Source organism: Zeugodacus cucurbitae, chromosome 6 (assembly GCF_028554725.1).
Source record: "Zeugodacus cucurbitae isolate PBARC_wt_2022May chromosome 6, idZeuCucr1.2, whole genome shotgun sequence".
In the NCBI taxonomy this organism is placed as follows: Eukaryota; Metazoa; Arthropoda; class Insecta; order Diptera; family Tephritidae; genus Zeugodacus; species Zeugodacus cucurbitae.
In genome coordinates, this window is record NC_071671.1 from 53,676,531 (window position 1) to 53,700,916 (window position 24,386).

Below are 24,386 nucleotides of genomic sequence, written 5' to 3' on the forward strand. Positions count from 1 at the left end.
TGATAAGTACATGAAATATTTATTTCTATTTTTTCTTTCAATTATTCTTCGAACATTTTTTCAACCACTGTCACCATATTGATTTGTGCTTTCTGTTTTATGCCGCTCTACGACATTTGTCTTAATACGAAATATTTAATCCTATTAAAGCTCAATCTATTCGAATTGGAGCATAATTTCATAGGTATTGTCCAATCACCGCACAAATGCCTAATCAGGCGCAAACAAGGTGTGACAAAAGGGTGTCTTTTTCGTGGGTCTTAAAGCGCACTTACTTACACGGCGTACGTAAATATTTTACTTTAAATGTATGTAAGTATGTGTGATTGTCCAAGGTGTTCAAAATAAACAATGAATATACAAATTACAGGCGCAAACACTCGTTGGAAGTCGAAAAGCAAATAAAGTAGAAAATAAAATTCAAAGAGAATTAAAAAATCAATTATTTTTCTACTATGCTTATTTCCTAATCCAATCTAACGCGGATTGAGTTTTATTTCAAAGGGCTTATGTACATACTTATATACATATATTTGAATGTATGTGGAAATTTACAGTACATATATGTATATAAATAAGTATATAGATATTCATGCATAACACAAAAAAAACATATTTGCATCCGGTGTATTGAGATGGGCTTGCGGTTAAATTTCGTTATATAAACCTATAAAATATTTATTTTTATCTTTTTCATATTTTTTAATATCTTTTTTTATATTAATTTTTATCTTTATTTATATTTATTAGTATTATTATTTTCCTCGAAATCCAGCGCAGAATCACTCTTTCCAACAGGTGCTACTTTGGACTGATTGCCAAATGAAAAGTAAAGTACTCTCTCGGTGAACCAAAATCAAACTCTACAAGTCGCTTATCATTCCCGTCCTGCTTTATGGTGCAGAAGCTTAGACGATGTCAACATCAGATGAGACGACACTAGAAGTTTTCGAGAGGAAAATTTTACGCAAGATTTATGGCCTCTAAACATTGGCAACGACGAATACCGCAGACGATGGAACGATGAGCTGTACGAGTTATACGACGACATTGACATAGTTCAGCGAATAAAACGACAGCGGCTACGCTGGCTAGGTCATGTTGTCCGAATGGACGAAAACACTCCAGCCCTGAAAGTGTTCGATGCAGTACCCGCCGGAGGAAGCCGAGGAAGGGGAAGGCCTCCACTCCGTTGGAGGGACCAGGTGGAGAGCGACCTGGTTACACTAGGAATCTCCAACTGGCGCCGAAATGCGAAGGAAAGAGACGAGTGGCGCGCTCTCATCGATTCGGCTATAACCGGCTAAACGGTTTTTTTAAATGTTTGTAAATATATTTTATTTCAATAAAATTTAATATTTATTTGTAATATTATTTTTTTCTCACAAAAAATATATTTTTTTTTAATTTTATTTATTCAAACAGCCTTATTCTGTGCACTTTACAAATTCAAGAAATTTCTAATTTGTAAAAAATTGAAATTTATCAAGCATTTCGTATTCTGTGTCTAAAATAAAAAGCTTTTTCCTTATAAGTTGTTAAGAAGTAAAATGCTCTTGACAAATAAAATATCTCGTTGTGGATAGGTGTGAAAGAAGGTGTGAATTTGTTGCAATGGAGATATTTTACTTTTGTCGTTATTTCTATACAAAGAGGAAAAATATGAACATATTGATTGCTCGCGGTATTGAGCCGTTTTTTCCCCTTTTTTATATAAAAAAAAATTAAGATAATGAGGGTTACTTTGAGGACATTGTTTTCTCTGTATTACATACGATTACAGCTTAGCAAATTTTTGCCAATAATGAAATTCCAAAAGTTTTAAATATATTATAAAGGACATATGTACATATGTATATGTATTATATTATATAGTATTCTATGGCTTTGCGGGGGAGCAAAAGATTAGGGGGGATATGGGATGGAAAAGCGAATAGCCTCTGCCATCCGATTATCAATTAACCTCATTTACGCGTGACACTCCCTGTTTGGTTAGTGAGGCTAACGAGGCTCTGGCGACCGAGTAAAGGCGGTATAACCTTATCATCTATATAGAGTAAATGGGGTTGTAAAACCAAACCAAATACTTTGCACCAGGTCCGGGACGCTTCAGTCGATATCTCGACATCAGAACCGGATAGATAGGCTGATAACCGGTCAATCGTAAACCAAACTTATTAATGAAGCTACAATGAAGAAGGCTCGGTTAAAACAAACACTCATACAAATAACGACTTTATGCATGAAAAATAGGGCCAGATTCGCAGCATGGAATATTTGCGCACTCTCAGAAACTTCACGTCTACACCAAGAGCAAATGATTTATTCTGAAATTCATGTTAAATTACCAACTATTTTGCAACAAAAATTGAAATGCATGTGAAAACGTACTTTATAGAAAAATTCAAATAAATTTTTCAATTCTATTCAATATCATTGGACAGAAATCTGCTGTTTCTGTTTATATTGTTTTGTTTCCCACACGTGTGGGGAAAAGCTATGCGTACTAAAGCTTTTTATTTTATCAAAATTGTCACAGAATACCAAAAAATTTCTTACTTGATAAAAATTTGAAAAAATTTCAATTTTTTTGTTATTTTATCAAGTGCACAGTATAGGGCTGAAATTTTATTTAAAAAGTATATATAATTCTATTACAAATTCATAATTTCTATAAGTATGCACATAGTATATCTATGTATATATTTTATTTTTATTTATTTTTTGTTATATTGTATAAAACTGCTCTTTGTAAACTAAATTTCAATTTCGTTTAAATTTTTTTCCAATGTTATCATTTATTTGATTTATTTGAAAATATTATATATTTTTAATGTTTTATTTATTTGATTTAATTTTTAATAATATATTTTAATATTATTTTTTATATATTCTTTTTTATTCTTTTAAGCTACTTTATCTTGCCAATATTTTTATTTTATTTTATTTATATTTTTAGTATTTTTTTTATTATTATTAATAATAATTATTTTTAAATTTATTTTATTTCATAATTTAATAATTTAATTATTTTCAAAACTTTCCTATTTATGATATTTTTATTTTATCCAAATAAAATTTATTTATATCTTCTACCATATTTAATTTAAATTAATTAAAAAAAACTATAATTCTATTACAAATTCATATGTTTATATTTTTATTGAGTTTATAAAACGTTCTTTACCCATTTAAAAAATAAATCTAGCATGATCACTTATTTTTTCGCATGGCAACGCTGCAGCTGCCATTAAATATTCCCAACATTTTTGCTTTTAACACAAATAGTGGTTATTCTCACAACCGCCATTCTAGTACTAAATGTCAAATGTTGCAATCTACTACGTTAATGCAACAGCTGTTTATTGTTTTCATTTTAAACCTGCTGATGTTGAGTGAATACTATGTACTATACTATGTTTAAAATTAATTTAGAAAAAATTATTAATGTACTAAGATAAGAGTAGGATTAAAAGACATTAACTATAGATTGCTATTTATACATAATATAAACAGAATATTATTAGCAAATACCAAACTGTAGAAGTGCAATAGATGTTGTAGTCAACAAATATAATTTAAAATGTGTAAAAGTGCTTCAACACATATGAACAAATACTGTTGCGTTTGAAAAGTGAATATTTTATATAATAATATATGAAACTCCAAACGTACTTAGCCCTTCAATAGTGCCACAAGGCAGGAATATACACTAGAATGAACTTGATATGAGCTAACTCAATCAGTTTAGAGAAAAAACACGTTGATGCAACAACCATTAGGTACCAAAAATTTTTTGCAATATTTTATTAAAAAAAATGTGCGACCAAAACTATTGTATTTTCTAAAAAAGTCTCTTAGCAAGCAAAACCAAACCGACGAGGACATCTATGCATTCAAAAATATTCTAAACAAATAATTCATGAAAACAATTGATACTGTTTAAATTTTGTGTTGTTTTGGTACTGAAACATATTTTTCAATCAATTGTTTGCTGATTTGTGAGAGTAAACGACGAAATCTATTAATTTTTGCGTCCTTTTATACGATTAACTTTACAAACTCGTTTTAAAGAATTTCGACCGACTACCCTAGTATCTTTCCAGATCAATGTAAAAGTAAATTTCAACATTTTCTACGCTTCCACAGCTCAAAGCGACAAGTCTGCGGCAAAGTACCTGAAATGAAATTTGTTAAATATCAACGGGGGTACTGTGAAATATACGCGCTACTCGCATTGTGGAATGTGCTAAAAATATAATTGATAGATTTAAAACAAAAGAACTATAACTTACATGTGAAAATATCATTTTATCGCACCTGTGCACAGTTGTTTTTTTATATGTTTGATCAAAAATCAAATGTGTATCGCATGCATGGCAACAAATTCATTTAAGCTGACAAAAGCAAAAACCTAAAACAATTTATGATTAAAAGCCTACACGAGCACGAACCAACGCAGATAAGAAAGCATGCAAACGAAGTAGAAACTTTTACTTATTTTTTTTTAGCAACATTGCTGGAAAGTAACGTGTTAAAGTGAGATGGCTATATATGCTACACGCGTGACTGTACAAGCGAATGGCGTACAAAAGCAAAAAACGTTAGTAGCAACTGTACTTTTTTTTAATTCAGTGAACGACACACATCGGTGAATATGTATATGCGCACATTGTTCGGCTAATGAGTCACGTAGGCTTAATTTCATTCGAATGTGAAGTACTTTTGTGGGTTGTATGTGTGGGTGAAATGGCGGTTACATTTGAAATTTGAAATTTGGAAGAACCTCGTGTCTGAATTTCAAAACCAGTTTTGTGAATGTTAAAATTAAAATGAGGTTATTAAATTTAAGTTTTTTAATTAATAATGTACTGTACATATGCACATGTTTGGCCAAATGGTTGCAAATATTCTTTTATTTAAATATAAACTAAATTCAATTAAAATAAAATTTAATAAAAAAATATACAAAAATTATAAAAAAAAATAAAATAATTCATAATTTATAAATGATGTAAATTAAATATTTTTTTTAAATTATGCAACAATAATAAAAAAAATAAATTATTAAAAAATATAAAAAAAAATAAAAAAAAATAATTCATAATTTACAAATTATGTAAATTATATATATATATTTTTTTTGAATTATGCAACAAATAAATTTTTAATTTTTAATTTTAATTTTAATACAACAAAAAATTAAACAACTTTGTACTATCATTAAATTTTAAACTTAATATTATATATTTGAATTGTAAAATTATTAACGTCATCTTCAAGAAAAGAACCCTCAATTAATTACAGAATCATTCATCATTTCTTTGGACAGTTTCCTTTTCGTTTTTTAAGCCATTTGCTTTTAATTTCTTGTTGAGTCATTGTACGCATTTAAACGGTGATTTTTAACGGTTCTTATCTATGCTTCGTTCAATTTGAACATTTTGCTGTGCCATGTGCTTCTATTGAAATTTCATAAAAACCCTAACCTCAAATTAATGAAAAAAATTTAAAATCTCAATAAAATGAACTAATTTTTTTAATTAAGTTAGACTATTGACTAGTAATAAAAAAAAAGTATTTTAATAATGTGAGAATATTTTTTACTTTTATTTAAAAGTAAATATTTTTTAGACAAATAAAAAAATACTTAAATCCAATGGCGGTTTTAAAAAAACGTTCCATAATATAGTTTAAATTTTTTTCTTAAAAGAAATTAGAGAATATATAGCATTTAAAAAAAAAAAATATTTAAAAAAAAATATTATAAATTACTGAAAATTATTGCGTTACATTCATACAGTATTAAGTATTTCAATAGGAAATCGACTCTTATTATTTTCTTTTAACTCGAAAAATTTCGTGATTTTATTTAGCTATCGAAGTCAAAATTTAAATTTTTTTAAATTAAAAAGAAGAATTAAAAACTCAAAATTTCAGAGGAAATTTCTGTATAAATTGTACAATTAAAATTTATTGTTTTTCTTTAGCAACAAATATAAATTGAAATTGTAAGACACATTTTGAACAATTAAGGTTGCTTTTGGGTAGTGCAACTTCTATAATTTTGTGAATGAATAGAAAGAATATTTATTGATAATAAATAGAAATTAGAAATTCGACAAGAACTGTAAATAATTACTTAGACTTAAACTTGTACGAGTATTTGAAACATAATTTCATTCAATTTTGAAGCCTAAAAATATATTTTAAATTTATAAAACTCTACTAAGATCTCAGTTCTCAACTGAAGTGAAATTTTCAATGTTGGGATCTTCAGGTTTTCAAATGTAGTTGAATTCGAAGAGTTAAGCTCGTTAAACCTAAAACAATTGTCAGAAACCCTCGGATAATAATTTTTGAGTTTTAAGAAGTGGATGCTGAAGACAAATGTAAGAAAGGAAGAGAAGAAAATATTAAATATGTTTTATATTTTCTAAAATCAATGACCTGGAAAATTATGTCTGTTTTTGGAGTAAAAAATTATAATTAAAATCAAGGCCCTGAGAATGAAGGCGGTCCGCTTTATTAATACTATACTATACTACATTGGTTCAGTTATCTTTCAATTCGTTTTCTTGTAAATAATAACGATTTTTGTTTCAAATTTTACTATATAGAAATCCAAAATATGAAAATATGTTCATATATGTTCCAATGACATTCCTTTAACAGGTCATTTGTACCGATGAATCAAAAAACAAGCCCCACGCTATCAATTAAGTACATGTATCGGAACACTCATTCGCATACAATATACATAAATGCCTTATCTTACTTTTGCTACGTAACACAAACTTAAGCGTTCGGGAATCACATACAATATGTAGGCCTGCCCGCTAGGCAGCCATAAAATAATGAAATATAAATAGTGTGGGAGCTATTATCAAATTCAGTTTAGCATTGATTTTTATGGACGCCGGTTGTGCCATTAGCCAATAATTGTAACGTCTCCAGAGCGGTGATAAAAGAGCAAAAAAACAAAAACAAGTGAAAGTGTGACATAAAACATAATAAACTGAAGTGGCTAACAAACACAAATCGACAATAATTGAATTACCAAAAACAAAATAAAGAACACAAGTGCCACTTGTTAATTAGTGATTAGAAACACGATTATAATTTAAACGAAGCGAAAATGGGAAGAAACGAATTCGAAAACAACACTTATCACGCGGCAAATATGCCCAACGTAACGGTATATGTGCAGGATTCTATGTCCGAACCTGCTACAAATGGTTACGATCGTACAGTGGTGGAGGATGTGAATAGCAGTCAGACAATTGTGACTGATTCAGATATAGATAGTAATACACAACAACAATTAAATCCATTGCGACGCATCTTCATATTGGAACCGCCCGTATTTCTATTGAATTTCGCCTCATCATTATCATGTAAGTTTAGCGAGGCAGACAGACAGACAGACAGACAGTTATTAAATATTAAATGATTTTTCAAAATAACAACAACTACAATAAATACTGTTATTTAATACTTTCAGCTGTGGTATTTACCAATCAATTACTTTATCAGTCCTGCAGAGTCACATTTGGACACACAGAAGCCGAATGCGAGCCAATGTTGGGTATTTCAAATGCAACAATTAACCATGTAAGTCAATAAAAGAAAATATTTTTGCATATATAAGGGTGGGTTCACACTAAATTTGGAATGGATTTAAAATGGAAATATTAGAAATATTGCTACAATTCAGTTATTTATTATCATCGGCGGGTGTTCAGAGTGTGTTCTTATTGAAATGAGGGTTATAATTCTAAAACTAATGATATACAAAATTCTCAAATATAATAAAAATGGACGATGTTTTCTGCCAAGCTTTCTCGTAAATTGTGAGACAAACTCTCAGAGAATATGAATGTTTCAAAACGGTTTAGAAAATGAGAAAAACTTCACTAGATTTTAGCTAATAATCTAGATTAACCTTTTAAAACATTTACACCTAATACCGACGTTGATTTTTACACAAAAAGTTTCTGAAAAAACATAATCTTTTAAGGGGTTAGGTGGATTAGAAAATTGTTATGTTGTCTTATTAAATAGTACAATATGTTTAAAATATTCTCCCTAAATTTCAATCCTAGTAAAATTCTAAGAGATAAACCCTTTGAAAATACCGGCCATAAGGCCACGTTAGTTTCAAGTTAAAACTTGAAATGCCTTTATCTCAAAACTCAATTTGTTTAAGTCGGTAATCTTCCCTTAAGAATTTTGGATAATGCATCTATGGAGAACCTTTTTATAACCTAGACTAGACAAATTCTTTATATTTCTCTATATGCCTGAGATTTGCTTTCTTATCATGACAAAAAGTTGAAAGCAACAAGAAAGCTATCTATAATCGATAGTTAATACAAAGCAGCTTGTGAACACCCCTTTAGAGTCGTGAAATCACTTGCCATTCTTTTTATTCCAATGCGTTCATACGTTCTTGAACGACTTTAATTATAATTTTTTATTTTATTTTTCACATTAAAAGCTGATAAGGTAATGATGTATTGAGCAATAAACACATGTCCCCAACTTAACATTAGCGTTATTTTCATTGCATTTGAATTTATCTATTTATATTTTTTTGAATATTTTCGCCAGTTATCATGGTGTGGGTAAAATTGGTAGACACCCCAGCACGTATTTACACAACTAGCAAGCATAAGCGAAGTGCGCAACTGTCGCCAATGTCAGCTAATAATTAATGCGTACTTCCGAGTGTTGTTTTTGTAAAAACAGTATATACCGGTTTAAAAGGTCTCCATTTATTTTGTTTAAGCTTTAATTTACTTTAAATAATCGAAAAAAATCGTGTGAAAACAACAAGGTCATTTAGTTAATTATACCAGTTTATTTATACCAATTGCTTGATAGAGTTTGCTCGATTCACTCAGCTTAACTGCTTCCCACTTATCGAAAAAATGTATATTTAACTGTTATTATTGGTTGAAAAATATTAAGAATTGCTTTAGGTGATTTACAGTTAGTTAATGGTTTTGTTTATTGTAAAGAATGGCATAAATTAAACATTAAAATTTTACCAAATTTTTTTTGGCAATTATTTAAACAATTCCTTTTTTTCTTTTTCCTCACAGGAAATCGAAAACCAAGTACAACCATATGTCTCACGCATCATATTAGCCAATTCATTGGTCTCCAGCATTTTACCCGCAATATTAGCGCTCTTTATTGGTGCATGGTCTGATCGTTTCGGACGGCGGCCGGTGCTTTTGATTTCACTAATTGGTGAGTAAATGTCATGACAAAACTCTCCATACCTCTCGAAGAAACTTAATCAACTGTTTCCCCACACTTTTAAATTTTTATTAACCAAATCCTCTTCTTTTACCAGGTATTTTCTTGGGCTACATTGTCAGCTTCATTTTGGCCATGGTCTCCGCTAAATCTGCCACCAATCCCTGGCTATATGTGATCGCACAAATTCCTGCGGCAGTGACTGGTTCCACTTGCGCTTTCATGATCGTCTGTTACTGTTATATTGCCGACGTTGCGCCACCACTATTGAAGGGTCTCAAGTGAGTAGCACACTATAAGTGATTTAAAACTGAATATATCATTGAAACCTATTTCTTTCCTTAGAATGGTCTTGAATGACGCCGCAATCGGTGCGGGTTCTGTCATCGGCACATTGGCGGGCAGCGCACTCTTCGCAAAAACCAGCATGCAGGTCGTATTTGCCATTTCGGCTGCAGCATTACTCGTCGCTTTCGTCTATATCTACTTTGTGAATGAGGAGAGTCTGAAGGTGACGCACAACACATCATTGGGTGTAAGTTAATCCCTATAGAAATAATATGTATGCATTTCTAATTGTTTTTTCTTTGATTTACTTGCAGTATAAACTATGCCAATTCTTTAGCATTAGTCACGTGATTGATCTGGTGCGCACTTGTGTGGCCAAACGCGCCAATTACATGCGCACCTTCATCTGGTTCGCCATGATCGCCTTGATCATCACCAATTTCACAAGCGGTATTTATTTTTGTTATATTCGCTATTATTTCTCATAAATTCAAATATATTTTTCTCTTACTCCAGCTGGTGAAGGCAATGTATTCTATCTATTCCTGCGCGCCAAATTCAATGCGACTGTCAGTCAGTACAGTGACTACAATTCCATTGGCAATGGCATACAAATTATTGGTGGCATTATTGCTGTTGTTGCATTCAGAAAGGTAAGTGTTCTTTACACAAAAAAAACGACTTGCAACAACTTCTACAACCAAAATAATTTTACAGTATTTGCGCTTGTCATTCGTCACCATGGCCATGTTGTCGCTACTGTCGGCCGTTTGTGAGAGCACAGTGCGCGCCGCTGCACAAAAATTCTGGGAAATGTACTTGGGTACGGCGCTGGGCTTCATGGCGGGCATTATTGGACCCATGTTGTTGACAATCTTGGCCTTCGTTACGCCCACAAATGAAACTGGCAAGATTTTCTCCGTCACTACTGCGTTGCAGACGATCACACCGCTCGGCGCTTCACCGCTTTACACCAGCGTTTACGATGCCACGCTATCCTATTATCCGGGCATGTTCAATATTATCAGCGCGATTTTGTATTTCATTAGTTTTCTGCTCGTTGCGTAAGTATTTCTTCTTTGTTTGAAAGTTTTTGAAAGTAAACTAATATTTTTTCTTTTATTTGCAGCGTAATCTTAATTGTATCGAAACGCAAGGAAATTACCGTTAGTCCACCAAGTCCACCCAGAGTTTAATTTTCAACGTTATCGTATAATATCTAAAGTAAATACATTTATATAATTTATATATGTATATTTCGACTTGTTTTAGGTACTAATAATAATGTATTATTGTTGAATTGGTAGTATATTTCAAAAATATACTAAATTAATTCGTATAATATGATATTTTAAAAAATAGTTGCAATAATTAAGTCTAGGTACAAAATACTTTAAATATTTCATAAAATAATTTAATGTTAATCATAATTATTTACAGAGTTAAGCACTTAATTTATAATAATAAGAATTTAAGAATAAATAAATTATGTTGAAAAAATTAATTTGTAGACATTATTTTATTTTTAGAGATGCTACAGACGGTTACATTCAACTCTATCATTAAATTTTCAAGTTTCTAACAAAGTGAAAGAAATTTGAAATAATTGAAGATGATAGGATTTCAATTAAATAAATACATGAAATTAAAAATTAGCAAATAAAATAGAATAAAAAATAAAAATAAAAAAGTGTTTAATAATAAAAAATAAACTATAAGCATATAAGAATTACTAAAAATACAAAAAAAAAAAATAAGAAAGAGTAAAATTTTTAAAACCTAAAAGACCAATAAAAGTTTTCCTATTATAAAGAGATTACTCACATTAGTAATAAAGATACTTTATAAAATAATTAATACCAACACTGTTCAGAATGGGTAAGGTTAAGCTATGTACGACAGAATTTTTTCTAAAAAATATATACGATAGGGAGATATATTGTTTCAATGAGCAATACATTTACTAATTTGAATTCAATCTTCATTTCTACCACATATATTTTTTCATTCACAAAAGAACAGAGTTCAAATATAGTGAGCAAATAATTTTTATATCGGATGTGATATTATTGTGATTCCGAAACAACTAAAAGTAATACAACCTCATATACTACGAACACCAAAATATGTCTTGTTTAGTGCAACATGGCGCGATTGTGCTATAATCGGATAAACAGTTCCTTCGCCAATTACATATATAGTATAGTCCACTGACGACAGACGAAAATATTAAAAAACAAGTAAGGAAGGGCTAAGTTCGGGTGCAACCGAACATTTTATACTCTCGCAATTTATATATTTAACTTTATTTATATTATATAGTACACAATTTGACCCACATATTCGTATAAAATCCATTGAAAGTTGGAAACCCTAATATTAGGTTTGAAGCACCGAGGTCCTCATGTTCGATATATGGGGCCTTGAAAACATATGGTCCGATTTTGGCGATTTTTAGAATGGGGCTGCCACACTATAAACATAGTATTTGTGCAAAGTTCTGCACCGATATCTTCACTAGTGCTTACTTTATATGTATATTGTAAAGTAAACAATTCAGATCGTCTTCAAAGTTCTGGTATATAGGAAGTAGGGGTGGCTGTGAAGCGATTTGGCCAATTTTCACAACATATTATTGGGAGGTAAGGAAACTATTACAAACCAAGTTTCAGTTGAAACCGGTCAAGTAGTTCCTGAGATATGATTTTTGACCCATAAGTGGGCGACGCCACGCCCATTTTCCATTTTGTAAAAAATCTGAGTGCAGCTTCCATCTGCCATTTCTTATGTGAAATTTAGTGTTTGTGACGTTTTTCGTTAGTGAGTTAACCCACTTTTAGTAATTTTCAACCTAACCTTTGTATGGGAGGTGGGCGTGGTTATTATCCGATTTCAACTATTTTCATGGTGTGTGGTGGGGAACGTAAGAGAATCGACTGCAGAAAGTTTGGTTTATATAGCTTCATTGGTTTGCGAGATATATACAAATAACCGATTTGGGGGGCATCCAAATATGCCCCTTCCTAGTGCGATCCTTTATTCCAAATTTTACTGTTATAACTTTATTTATGGCTTAGTTATGACACTTTATGTGTTTTTGGTTTTCGCCATTTTGTGGGCGTGGCAGTGGACCGACTTTCTCATTTTCGAAAGCAACCCTCTCATGGTCCCAAGGAACAAGTTTCATTAAGATATCTCAATTTTTACTTAAGTTACAGCTTGAACGGACGGACGGACGGACGGACGGACAGACATCCGGATTTCAACTCCACTCGTCATCCTGATCATTTATATATATACAACCCCATATCTAACTCTTTTATTTCTTGGTGACACAAACAACCATTATGTCAACAAAACTATGATACTATGTGCAACAAGTTGCGAGAGTATAAAAATGCACTGTACGATTTTGGATGGTCATCAAATTAAAGCCCTATACCAAGTGGGAACCACAAACAAAAATAAATTTATGAATCTCATTTGAGTTTGGAATTGTTGTTTGGTGAAACATGGCTCCACAATTTCACTCCTCAGTACTGTGGAGGGTTATTTTCAACGATTGTCTAGCGTATATAACATGTATAAACATTGAAAATGAAATCGTGGAAACAATTGGACTTCAAATAGCTTCAACACCCAACGTATTTTTGGGATCTGCGCACAGCTACCTTTTTTGATAGTTCTCAGGCTTCAAAAGAATGTTCGCTGAAAAGAAATCGAGACTGGGACCTATTTTGAAGCAATATATTACGAAAACGACTTACGAAAATATAATCGCTCTAATCGGAGTATCAATGGCAGCTACATTTAATATTAAAATATAATTTGTATTTCAGATTATATATTTTTTTATTTATATAAATATTTATATCAAATATATCTAAATTTAAATTAATCAATTCAACCATTTCTCTTACTTGTAGGTGCATTAGCTTTTCCTCTTTACTTCATTAGTATGTGTCTTCGAATACCAAAGTTATAAAGCAATAATATCAAAAAATTAGTTGTTTTTTTACCATATTCAGTTTTGTAAAATTGGCTGCAAAATAAAACAAATTAACTATTTATGTCACCCCTTCTCTACGGGGTATTTCCTATTCAATATAGTAAACCTAAAAGTATGCAGAGAATTTTTGACAACAATAATACTGCTAATACTTATTTTTAATGTATTATTTACATTACATTTAGTTTAGTTAGCTAATGATATACCAGACCAAACCTTAGGATGGTTCAGATTTCGTACAGTGGTAGTGAAAGAGTTTAATTACTTGATTACATAGTAGTCTTGAGTACTTAACTTCTTCCTTTAAATATCATCAATTTATTTAAGGTCTACAATCATCACCAATCACTAGGAAGAGAGCGAGTTAAAAGATTACTGAAAACACAACAGTAGGAAGAGTAGGTAGCAAACAGTTTCTTTAGTAGAAATGCTCAACCGATTATTTCACGCTCAAAAATCAACAACATTTTATATTGCTCATTACTAGAATCTCTTGTACTTGACTATCAGCACAGCCAAACCATTTCGTTATCGCAACATGAAGGTTTTCTAATTTTTTACTTTTAACAATAAAATACGCTTATCTCAAGTGCGGAAATGCCTAGCGTCTGCCGTGAAACAAATACAACAACGAATTTATTTTTGATTTTGTTATTTTACCAAGTCGTCAACAAATAAGGCATTGATAATTCGAAACAAATTTCACATATGGTAGTCTATTTACATTTTTTTTTTTTTTTGGTAGTGTTTATCAAAAAATCTCATCAATTAAGTGTCAAGTGCATATTAGGGATGTTCAATATACATAATATAATAGAGAAATACATGCATATTTTCTATCAAGGTACACATGACAGATATAAGGTGCTAAATTATGGGGATTCAGTACACTAGAGCGATTATTAATAAATATAACAAATAAAAAATTAAATTATTTTAATTAAAGATTTTAAAAAATCTGTTTAAGGACTTGGGTTAGAATGCACAGTGGTTCGGCTTGTATGAAGGTGCGGTCCTAAATACTTCCCGTTGAGATATCGCTTTGAAATTTTCACCAAAAATCTAGAAAATTATTTTAAATATATAGTAAAACAAATTGACCCCATCGGACTACTAGGTCCTATAGCTCCCATAGAACTGTAATTGCCATTAAATGGCAATCATGCGCAAAAATATTTCTCATGGTTATGGTCGGAGCGTCAAAACTTTCAGTAAGGCAGTAACAATTTGCTAAAAATATTTTCAATACACACTTCAAGCTGCTTGGAGGGTGATTGAATGCGATTGACGATGAAATTACTCATACGTCATGGTGTCTACACTAGACAAGTGACTATGTGCGTGAATAACTTGCTATATGTATATGTCATGTTCTCTTCTCATTATGGATATAAAACACCAAAAATAAAGCTCTAAATATAAAAATTTTAGAATTGTTAAACTCTACGAATATTTTATTCAGAACCCATTACATTTTCAAAACGGCTACCTAGTTGAAATTACAGTATGATATATAACTATTCATAAAATATCGGCCTAAATACCCGTCATAGTGCTTAATAATAATTTCATATATTACTAAGCAAAAATTGTAATCAAGATTAATGCTTTTGAAAATGTTACGTAGCGAATTGCGTGGAACTTAAAAGTCATTGTGCCTTATAATGGCAAATAATTTGCCTTATCACATTTTAATAGGTGGGCTAAAATTGAGACGCAAGAGCACAAGATATGCATGTATACAATTTAGAAATATATAAGTGTGTATCGTATATATTGGTATACCCAAGAGAAGTGTGACCTGTATATATGTAATTGTGCTAATAAATTATATACAACGCACAACCCTCCCGTTTATCGAAATTATAGAGAATTGTATTTTGACATACTGACAACTTACAAATCACTTCAGAATTTCATTTCATTCATAAACATAATTATTGAGCTATTAAGAGAGGTATTGGGTTTTTCATTTGGACAAATGCATGTTTACAATAGAAATGTGCATATACATACATACACATGTTTTTCTATTTTGTGTCCCCACTCTTATCGATAGAAAACAATCTATTATCATAAGTTATATACAAATTGTGTGTGCTCACTGAAAAATTAAATAATACAAGATAGCACTTTCATGCATGAGTCAGTTGAAAAATGTGGAGGCCTTTTATTGCAAATAGATAATCAAGTTTAAGGACAATTGAAAGATGGATGGTAAAGTACCGAATGCGTGAATGATAAATACACATATTGCGTCGCTTACTTGAGAATGCCCGGTTCTGTATTAGTCACTCCATTTTATGAGCGTCCTTTGCAATTTAAAATAAAAGCTGTCTGTCTTTAGTTATTATCTTTACAACAATGCTAGAAAAGAGTTTGAACTGATTGAGAGATCGCGACGAACTTCGGTTATTATATTATTATGTAAAAGGCTCAAAGCGCTTTGTCGTCGCTTGAGTGTCCATCAATTTTGAGGAGTTTGAGGCATCACAAAGCACTGACTATAGCTGTCCAAGTGAGATCTCATGTGGAACAGGGAACCGCCCTTTAACTTAACGTTACCTTAGAACAAATACATATATTACTCTAGTTGGTATTTATGCCGAAAAATGAGGCAAAATTGAAACTCAAAAAACTTTCTTTCCTTATTGTTGGCTAAGAGTTCTAGAACTACATATTATTCACTACGAAAAGTAAAAATCAGAGATTTTAAACAAGCTCGAGTGATATTTTATAAAGAAAAAACAATACCCACCTTTTTGAATACAAAATAGTAAGATTTTATTTAGAAATGTATGGAACTCCACTTCCAATCCGTTAAACCTCATATGGTTGGTTGAAAAGGGACACCTAGAGAGCCTGACAGCAAGCGGTACAAATTAGGCCATGATTAGGCCCATTGTGCTCCCTACATATACCAGATGTACATATTTATGTATATATATATATTTTTTTTGGATTTTGAAATATAATTTTAGAGAACTTAGAAAAATCAATTTCATTGGTTAGTTTTTATTTTATTTTATTCGAAAGTATATTCGGTACTTTAAATATTTGGGGTTTCTACTTAATTTTTTTCTTCATATTGCATATAATAACAATAGCAAAAAATTTTAAAATAAATTTTTTTTAATATAATCAGATAAAGATTAGCATTCACTCATGTATTTTTGATACTCTCGCAACATTATGATTAATGGTATAATGGTTTAGCTGAACTCATGGTAATTCGTAAAGTATGAGCTTTAATATATATATATTTTTAATTTTACTGTTATTTATATGAAATTGGTATGAATGAGCTCCAGATGCCTGACAGTTCATCCGTCAATCAGTTCGTGGATGTGATAAAATGTGAAAAAAAATGCTTCCATGTAATGGCTTGGTTCGGATCTAATCGGATCGGAAATTGAAAACCGGACATGATGCCGCTCGCCTTTCGGAAAATTGTAAAATCTCTGGAACCACTTTTTCGATCCCAAGCGATTTTTGTAATATTAGCATAAGTTCTTACTTCTCTTAATGCATAAAACAGAAAATATAGCAAAAATAGTGCCTCTGACCTAGACCCATATACGAAATATGAGAATAGCTGTCAGTAGACTTTATACCAAACATGTTGGGAAATTTAAATGAGTATGTTTTATGATATATTTTAGTTTGTTCTAGGTTTGAGATTGTTTTGAACCATATTTTAGCACCGCCAATAGTCAATTTAATAACATTAGCCTTTCCGATAGACTTCTTACCGTATATTTCGGTTAGTTTATGAGATATCTTAATGAAATGAGGTTGGTGTATTTGCTTAAGCAGTGTATAATTTTATAGTTAAATGCTAGATTTCGGTTGAGAACTTTTCCTAACCTCCGTATAATTATAATAATTATGTGGTTGGTTAATAACGATCACTAATAAGATTAATAAAGTGATTTATGTTAGTCAGGTTGAAATAAAAGAGATTTATCTCACTTAAATTTATATTTATTACACACGTCTTTAATTCTAATAAATGGCGAGATTATATAATTTAGATTTTCCCTAATTTTGTTCTTATCATTGAGATATAGTTGGCGCGCTTTTATATGAAAATCTTTAACTAATTGAGAACTGTACGCGTACGATTCTCTGTTTTCAAAACTGTCTTACTATTTCTTATGATCTCTCTTCTTATCTGCTCTCCACAAATTAAAAAATATATATATAATTAAATAAAATAAATTGAAGTACTTGTAGATAATGAATCAACACGCCAAATTGCCGGTGGAAATTTATATGTCTGCATGTATGATTTCTATAAAATCACACTTTACTACTACGACGGAAGACTCTTCACCGCGACAACGTTATCTACTTAATATATATTGAGCACAGCTGACATTTAAAAAGTATTTAAACGACTTGTTTGTACGAAGAGAACCTTAAAACGATATCATAACACGTCGGATTCAAACCTAAACAGAGCACAACATTTCGATTTACTCCTAAATAAGCGCTGAAGAAACGGTAGTGCTATGTCGCAAAAACAAGATTCTACATCGGACGCTGAACCTGTAAAATTACAGGCAGCCGATGATAATTTAAGTGAGACAGCTACGGTCAAAGCGGCGGGAAAGAAAAAGTTTACAATAATAGAACCAGCAGTGTTTCTAGTTTACATTGCCACAGCTTTGGTTGGTAAGGCATCTTCAAATGTGTTTCCATACGACTATGTGCTTGAATAACATTATTGATTTTTTTTTTTATTCTTTTATAAAAGCTGCGGTATTACAAAATCAAGAACTTTACCAAACTTGTGTTGTCGTTTACGGTTACGATGAAGAACTTTGTGAGCCCATGTTGGGTGTTATAGCCAAAAATGAGACATCACGTGTGAGTATATTCTAGTAATATTTTTTTAATGAATTCCGTCACGATTTAAGATTGTTCGGAAACTATTTTCGACGAAGTGCCTTCTTCTTTGCTCTTTCTAGTAGTGTCAATATAAACTTACAAATAAAATTTGAATAACAATCCTTGATTGACCAAAAATTAGAGAAAGTGTATTCAAAATAACTGGTATAAATCTGGTATAAACTGACAATGCATAAAATAATCATATTGAATTGAAAAACTCGTGTAAATCTAGTATAAACCGGTACGGTAAACTGACATAATCTATTAGGAGATAGTATAACAAGTGATTTTTATCATTTTCAAAAAAGATTAATATAAATTGGTGAGATAACGATTTGTTCAATATCGGTTTTTACATCAGAAATTATAATACAACAATTTTATTACGGTATTGTAACGAATTCCTTTCTTGAAATATACGGAAAAATTAAAAAATCTGAAATTAGAACATAGGTCAGAAAAACCCCAAAGTATGTGAAAATATTAAAAGAAATCGAAAAGTAAAATAGAGTAGAAAATTAATACTTCAAAGTAAAAGGTCTGTTATCTATATATCTTACTGTTTATAAACTAAAGCATTTGGACATTTTTATTTCGAAACAAAAATGAAAGAATGTAAACTTCGAGAGTAATTTTAAAAAGGATATTCCCACAGTATAAAACCTAACGAAAGAGATTGCAATATCGAACTGTGAATCCAATTCTGAGCCGTTGAATCTTGATCGACAAAAGATCACTAGAACTAGTAGGTTTATAATCCCAAATTTTGTTGAAAATTAAATGATTGAATGCCAAATTTAGCAACAATTTCTAACTATTATAGTTAATTCATTTTCTTAGTACTTCTATTACCGACTATAGAAAGAAAGACATATTTCAATTGGCAAAAGTGTTACAGAAAATATAAAAACTAATCACATGTAGACCAATATAATTCTTAAATAAACGCACCTGTTCGTCGAACAGACACTTGAGACTGTGTGACAAATTATTGATAATAAAAAAATTCATGGCGGCAGCCTTGAGGTTAAAAAAAATTAAAATATATATGTGTGTAATCGTGTTGCTTATCAGTCAAAACAGTTGGGGGTAGCGCAAAAAATGTCGGCGCGGCTCGTGAGAATTCCCTGTGATTGAATAATAATCGAAATGGGTGACTCAACGTCTGCATAAAAGCAAAAGTGAAAGTGAAATACATAGATAATAGAAAAAAAGTAGTGCGTTAATAGCTAACATGATACGATAGTGTTTTCTGTGTATGACAATTAGTCAATAAATCATATGTGCAAATCCTATGCGATGAAAGTATTAATATTATGAAAAAAAACAATATTTTTAATAGTGGTAGTGTATATAATTTTGGATATTATTGTGAACTTCTGACAAAAAAAAAAAGTTTTTCTAAAAATCCTTTCATTATTCAGAGATTGCTTGGGATTTAGAGAATCCTTAAGTTCTTGTAGTACAACAACATTTTCACTGTAATTATGAGAGAAAACACGCTAAAAGATTTATATATCTAAATATTATATTGATCTAGAGGTAAAAGCAGTTATCCAAGACTGGGTATAAGAAAAGGCCTCCCTCCTTTGCTATTATTCCTGGACAAATCGTCTACTGCTCGTATGGTTTAAGTATATATTAATTTTGATATGCCTAAAAAATGCAAAATCATTTCTGTTTGAAGTATCAGATATTTGAAGTGTTTTGATTAGTACAAAACAGTCAGTCGATTTTCGTTTGAACAATGTGTAACACTAGATAGTACTCAGTTGTGACTACGCATTTATCAACAAAATGTTATTATTCTTTAAATATTCATACAAGCAGGTTAAGATACGAAAAAATAGTCTTACGAAATGCATAACAGTGAAAATGGGAACTAAGACGAAGTATATTTTAGTAATGACTGTAAATATTTTTTTTGTTTTGATTTTAACATTATTTTATACCTTGTTTCGATATGTACTTAGTCTAAAATAACTGTCAAATCAAGTACATTGAAGCCAAAAACGTCTACAGAGGCAGCAATGTTATTAACAGTGAAACAATAGTGAGTTAATGTTATTAGCAGAATGGTGTTAAATGAAACTGTTAATTGCTAACTGTGGTGAATATCGAAATGGAAAAATATAAATAAAAAAATACCAAAAAATGTAAAGGGTGATTTTTTAAGAGCTTGATAACTTTTTAAAAAAAAAAAACGCATAAAATTTGCAAAATCTCATCGGTTCTTTATTTGAAACGTTAGATTGGTTCATGACATTTACTTTTTGAAGATAATTTCATTTAAATGTTGACCGCGGCTGCGTCTTAGGTGGTCCATTCGGAAAGTCCAATTTTGGGCAACTTTTTCGAGCATTTCGGCCGGAATAGCCCGAATTTCTTCGGAAATGTTGTCTTCCAAAGCTGGAATAGTTGCTGGCTTATTTCTGTAGACTTTAGACTTGACGTAGCCCCACAAAAAATAGTCTAAAGGCGTTAAATCGCATGATCTTGGTGGCCAACTTACGGGTCCATTTCTTGAGATGAATTGTTCTCCGAAGTTTTCCCTCAAAATGGCCATAGAATCGCGAGCTGTGTGGCATGTAGCGCCATCTTGTTGAAACCACATGTCAACCAAGTTCAGTTCTTCCATTTTTGGCAACAAAAAGTTTGTTAGCATCGAACGATAGCGATCGCCATTCACCGTAACGTTGCGTCCAACAGCATCTTTGAAAAAATACGGTCCAATGATTCCACCAGCGTACAAACCACACCAAACAGTGCATTTTTCGGGATGCATGGGCAGTTCTTGAACGGCTTCTGGTTGCTCTTCACCCCAAATGCGGCAATTTTGCTTATTTACGTAGCCATTCAACCAGAAATGAGCCTCATCGCTGAACAAAATTTGTCGATAAACACATTTCGAACCGAACACTGATTTTGGTAATAAAATTCAATGATTTGCAAGCGTTGCTCGTTAGTAAGTCTATTCATGATGAAATGTCAAAGCATACTGAGCATCTTTCTCTTTGACACCATGTCTGAAATCCCACGTGATCTGTCAAATACTAATGCATGAAAATCCTAACCTCAAAAAAATCACCCGTTATATAATACAAATAAAAATTTCAGCCTAAAAATTAAAAAAAGAATAAAAATTTATTTAAAGATAAACACTAAAATTGAATTAAAAAAAAAAAACATAAGTAAAAAAAAGAAACTATAAAATATAAAAGAAAATTTTTTAATTTTGTGAAAAATATTTCTGAATATGAAGTTCGAATTCAAAAATTAAGGATTTTTTAAACAAAAATTATGGGAATAAAATAAATCAATGAATTAAAACTGCGTGAGAAACTGTTTTTTGGAACTTGTGCAACTAACTAATTCTATTTCAAAATCTTTCAAAAACATTTAATATAGAAAATGACATCAAATCAAAAATATAATATTTACCCAATATTTTTCAGGACATTGAGACCAAAGTGCAACCGTATGTGGCCAAAATTATTATGACAAGTTCAGTGATTAGCAGCGTTTTGCCCGCATTTCTCAGTTTATTCATTGGACCATGGTCGGATAAATTTGGACGTAGACCAATACTGGTGGCAACATTTTCAGGTAAATAATAAATAATTGTTCAAACAAAATTGAAGACAAAAGAAACTAAATTTCTGCAAATTTACTAAAATAGCTGCATTTACTGGACATATTATAACGGTGATATTAGCGCTGATATCCATGGCCACACCCTTGAATCCTTGGGTTTATGTTATATCCAACATACCATTGGCACTAACTGGTGGCACTTGCGCGCTGATAACAATGGTATTCTGTCTGGTTTCCGATGTGTGTGATGAGGGCGGCAGAGCGAGACGGTAGGTGTTGATGAAGAGGTCTCGCATGCAATAAAAGTATTTATATCCTTTTGTTTTTTGTTTGATTTGCAGCATGTTTCTCATAGAGGGCGCTCTGGGTATTGGCACCATGGTTGGTAATTTAATCAGCAGTTATATAGTCGCTGCTACCAGCACTATTGGTGTATTCATTATTGCTGCTTGCATGGATTTGGTTGCATTGTTGTATTTGGTCTTCTTTATTGGCGAAAGTTTGCAGGTGAAACACGAACGAAATGAGGTGAGTTGGCGAATTTTCAAAGCAGTATGCATTTTTTTTAAATTTATTTTACTATTTTTTTCTATCAGTCACATTTCCGCGAGTTCTTCCATTTCGATCTGATTAAGAATCTGGTTAAAAGTTGCCTCAAACGCCGACCACACTTTGATCGCGCCATTATTTGGTGTATAATGTTCATTTTAATTTCGACAACCTTCGTACAGCGTAAGTGCCGTTTATTATCGTGTAAAATATTATTGAATTCTTAAAAAAAAATATATATAAAAAAATAGATTTTTTTATAATATTTTATATAATTAAATTTATTATTATTGCCATTACAGAGGGTGAAGGCAATGTATTGTATCTATTTCTGCGCAACAAATTCAATCTCACTCTGCAGGAATTCACCATTTTCAATGCGTCCGCCATTGCCATTAAAATGATTGGTTGTGGCATTGTTTTGGTGTTATTGCGTGTGGTGAGTTTACTAACTACTACTAACAATGCTTACAGAAATCATATCACCAAAACAAAAATATTCATGCTTTACAGGTGTTGAAGGTCCCCATAACTATGGTCGCCATATTGGGCTTGTTGTGCAGCTTAACCGATAGTTTAATACGCGCTTTGGCCGAAAAATTCTGGCAAATGTATTTGGCTGCCACATGTGGCTTTATGGGTGGCATTAATAGTCCTATCTTGCAGGCGGTACTAGCCGGTTTGGTGGAGCCCACGGAAATCGGTGAGTTGCCACATAATTCACAATTGCCAAATTTAGCAAACTTAATAAATTGTTTGTGTTTGCATTTTAGGCAAAGTATATGCGGTGATTTCCTCACTGCAAACACTCTCGCCGTTGGCGTCGGCGCCAGTTTACACCGGTATTTACAATTCGACTTTGGAAGTATATCCCGGTGCATTTTACTTCTTCAGCGCAGCACTTTATTTCATAAGTTTAACGCTCATTACGTAAGTCCACTTGCTTGAGATTTTTGTTAAACATTTTTTAATCCCATTCAATTTTTATTTATACCCCTTTAGAACCATATTCGTTATGCAGCAACGAAGTGCCAGAGCAAAGAAAGCCAATTCAGCAGCATAATGACTGATAGCTGAATAGAAGCTCAAATGAAAATTTGTAATTTTTCGAAATTCGATATTGTCATGTCAGCTTAGATTCAACTTTCTTATGGATTAAATGTGGATTATTTTCCAAGATTTGTTAAATGGGAAAAGTTGCAAATAAATGTACAATAATATTGCATAAATATATGTAAGAATAATTAATAGTGAGGAAAAAACAATGAATTTGCTTAATTACTTGTTAATTAATGTTAATTAGATTAATATTATTAATTATAAGCATATTATTAAGCACTTCTACTGTATAGAGTAGATATATAATGTTAAACGATTTTTATAAGTTAATAAATAAAAAAATTAAAAATTTGAAAAATACAAAATAATTAAAAAAAATATTAAAAAATAAAAAAAACAAAAAGGGATTAAATGTCTGCTACGTCCACGTCGTTAATCCTGGGTTACGCTAAATTCTGATAATAATACTGCATAAATCAATGATTTTTCATCATGTTCTGAGTTGGTTTTTTATTTGTAGCTCATACAAATATTGCTGACCCAAAATTCCCTTTGGGGGGTAAAAAGGTGATGAAATAAGGAACATTTTAAGATATTTTCGAAAAACATCGAAGGGGGCATAAGTTGTTAAAAATTCCAAAAATTATTTTTTTTTCATTTTTTGCTATGAAATATTAATTTTAAAAATTTTTACGATATACAGTTTCAAAGTTTGAGAAATTCT

The 24,386-nt window shown here is 31.2% G+C and overlaps 2 protein-coding genes across 3 annotated transcripts; both read left to right on the top strand.

The window, feature by feature from the left end:
• The first annotated feature begins 6,544 nt into the window (after positions 1-6,544).
• On the top strand, positions 6,545-10,767 carry LOC105212590 (proton-coupled folate transporter). Of its 2 annotated transcripts, none has more exons than XM_011184650.3 (9): positions 6,545-7,397; positions 7,505-7,614; positions 9,108-9,258; positions 9,365-9,548; positions 9,613-9,802; positions 9,870-10,005; positions 10,072-10,208; positions 10,273-10,619; positions 10,685-10,767. In XM_011184650.3, the coding sequence occupies exons 1-9, from the start codon at positions 7,139-7,141 to the stop codon at positions 10,749-10,751; spliced, it is 1,581 nt and encodes a 526-aa protein (XP_011182952.2). In that variant the 5' UTR covers positions 6,545-7,138; the 3' UTR covers positions 10,752-10,767. The 2 variants fall into 2 exon arrangements, with proteins under 2 accessions (XP_011182952.2, XP_054089557.1); XM_054233582.1 differs by having other exon boundaries at positions 9,613-9,778.
• A 7,199-nt stretch (positions 10,768-17,966) lies between these two features.
• On the top strand, positions 17,967-23,884 carry LOC105212588 (tetracycline resistance protein, class C). The gene is made up of 10 exons (XM_011184647.3): positions 17,967-18,241; positions 18,324-18,436; positions 21,916-22,066; positions 22,140-22,323; positions 22,396-22,582; positions 22,651-22,786; positions 22,906-23,042; positions 23,117-23,306; positions 23,377-23,533; positions 23,606-23,884. The coding sequence occupies exons 1-10, from the start codon at positions 18,079-18,081 to the stop codon at positions 23,664-23,666; spliced, it is 1,479 nt and encodes a 492-aa protein (XP_011182949.2). The 5' UTR covers positions 17,967-18,078; the 3' UTR covers positions 23,667-23,884.
• Positions 23,885-24,386: the final 502 nt, after the last annotated feature.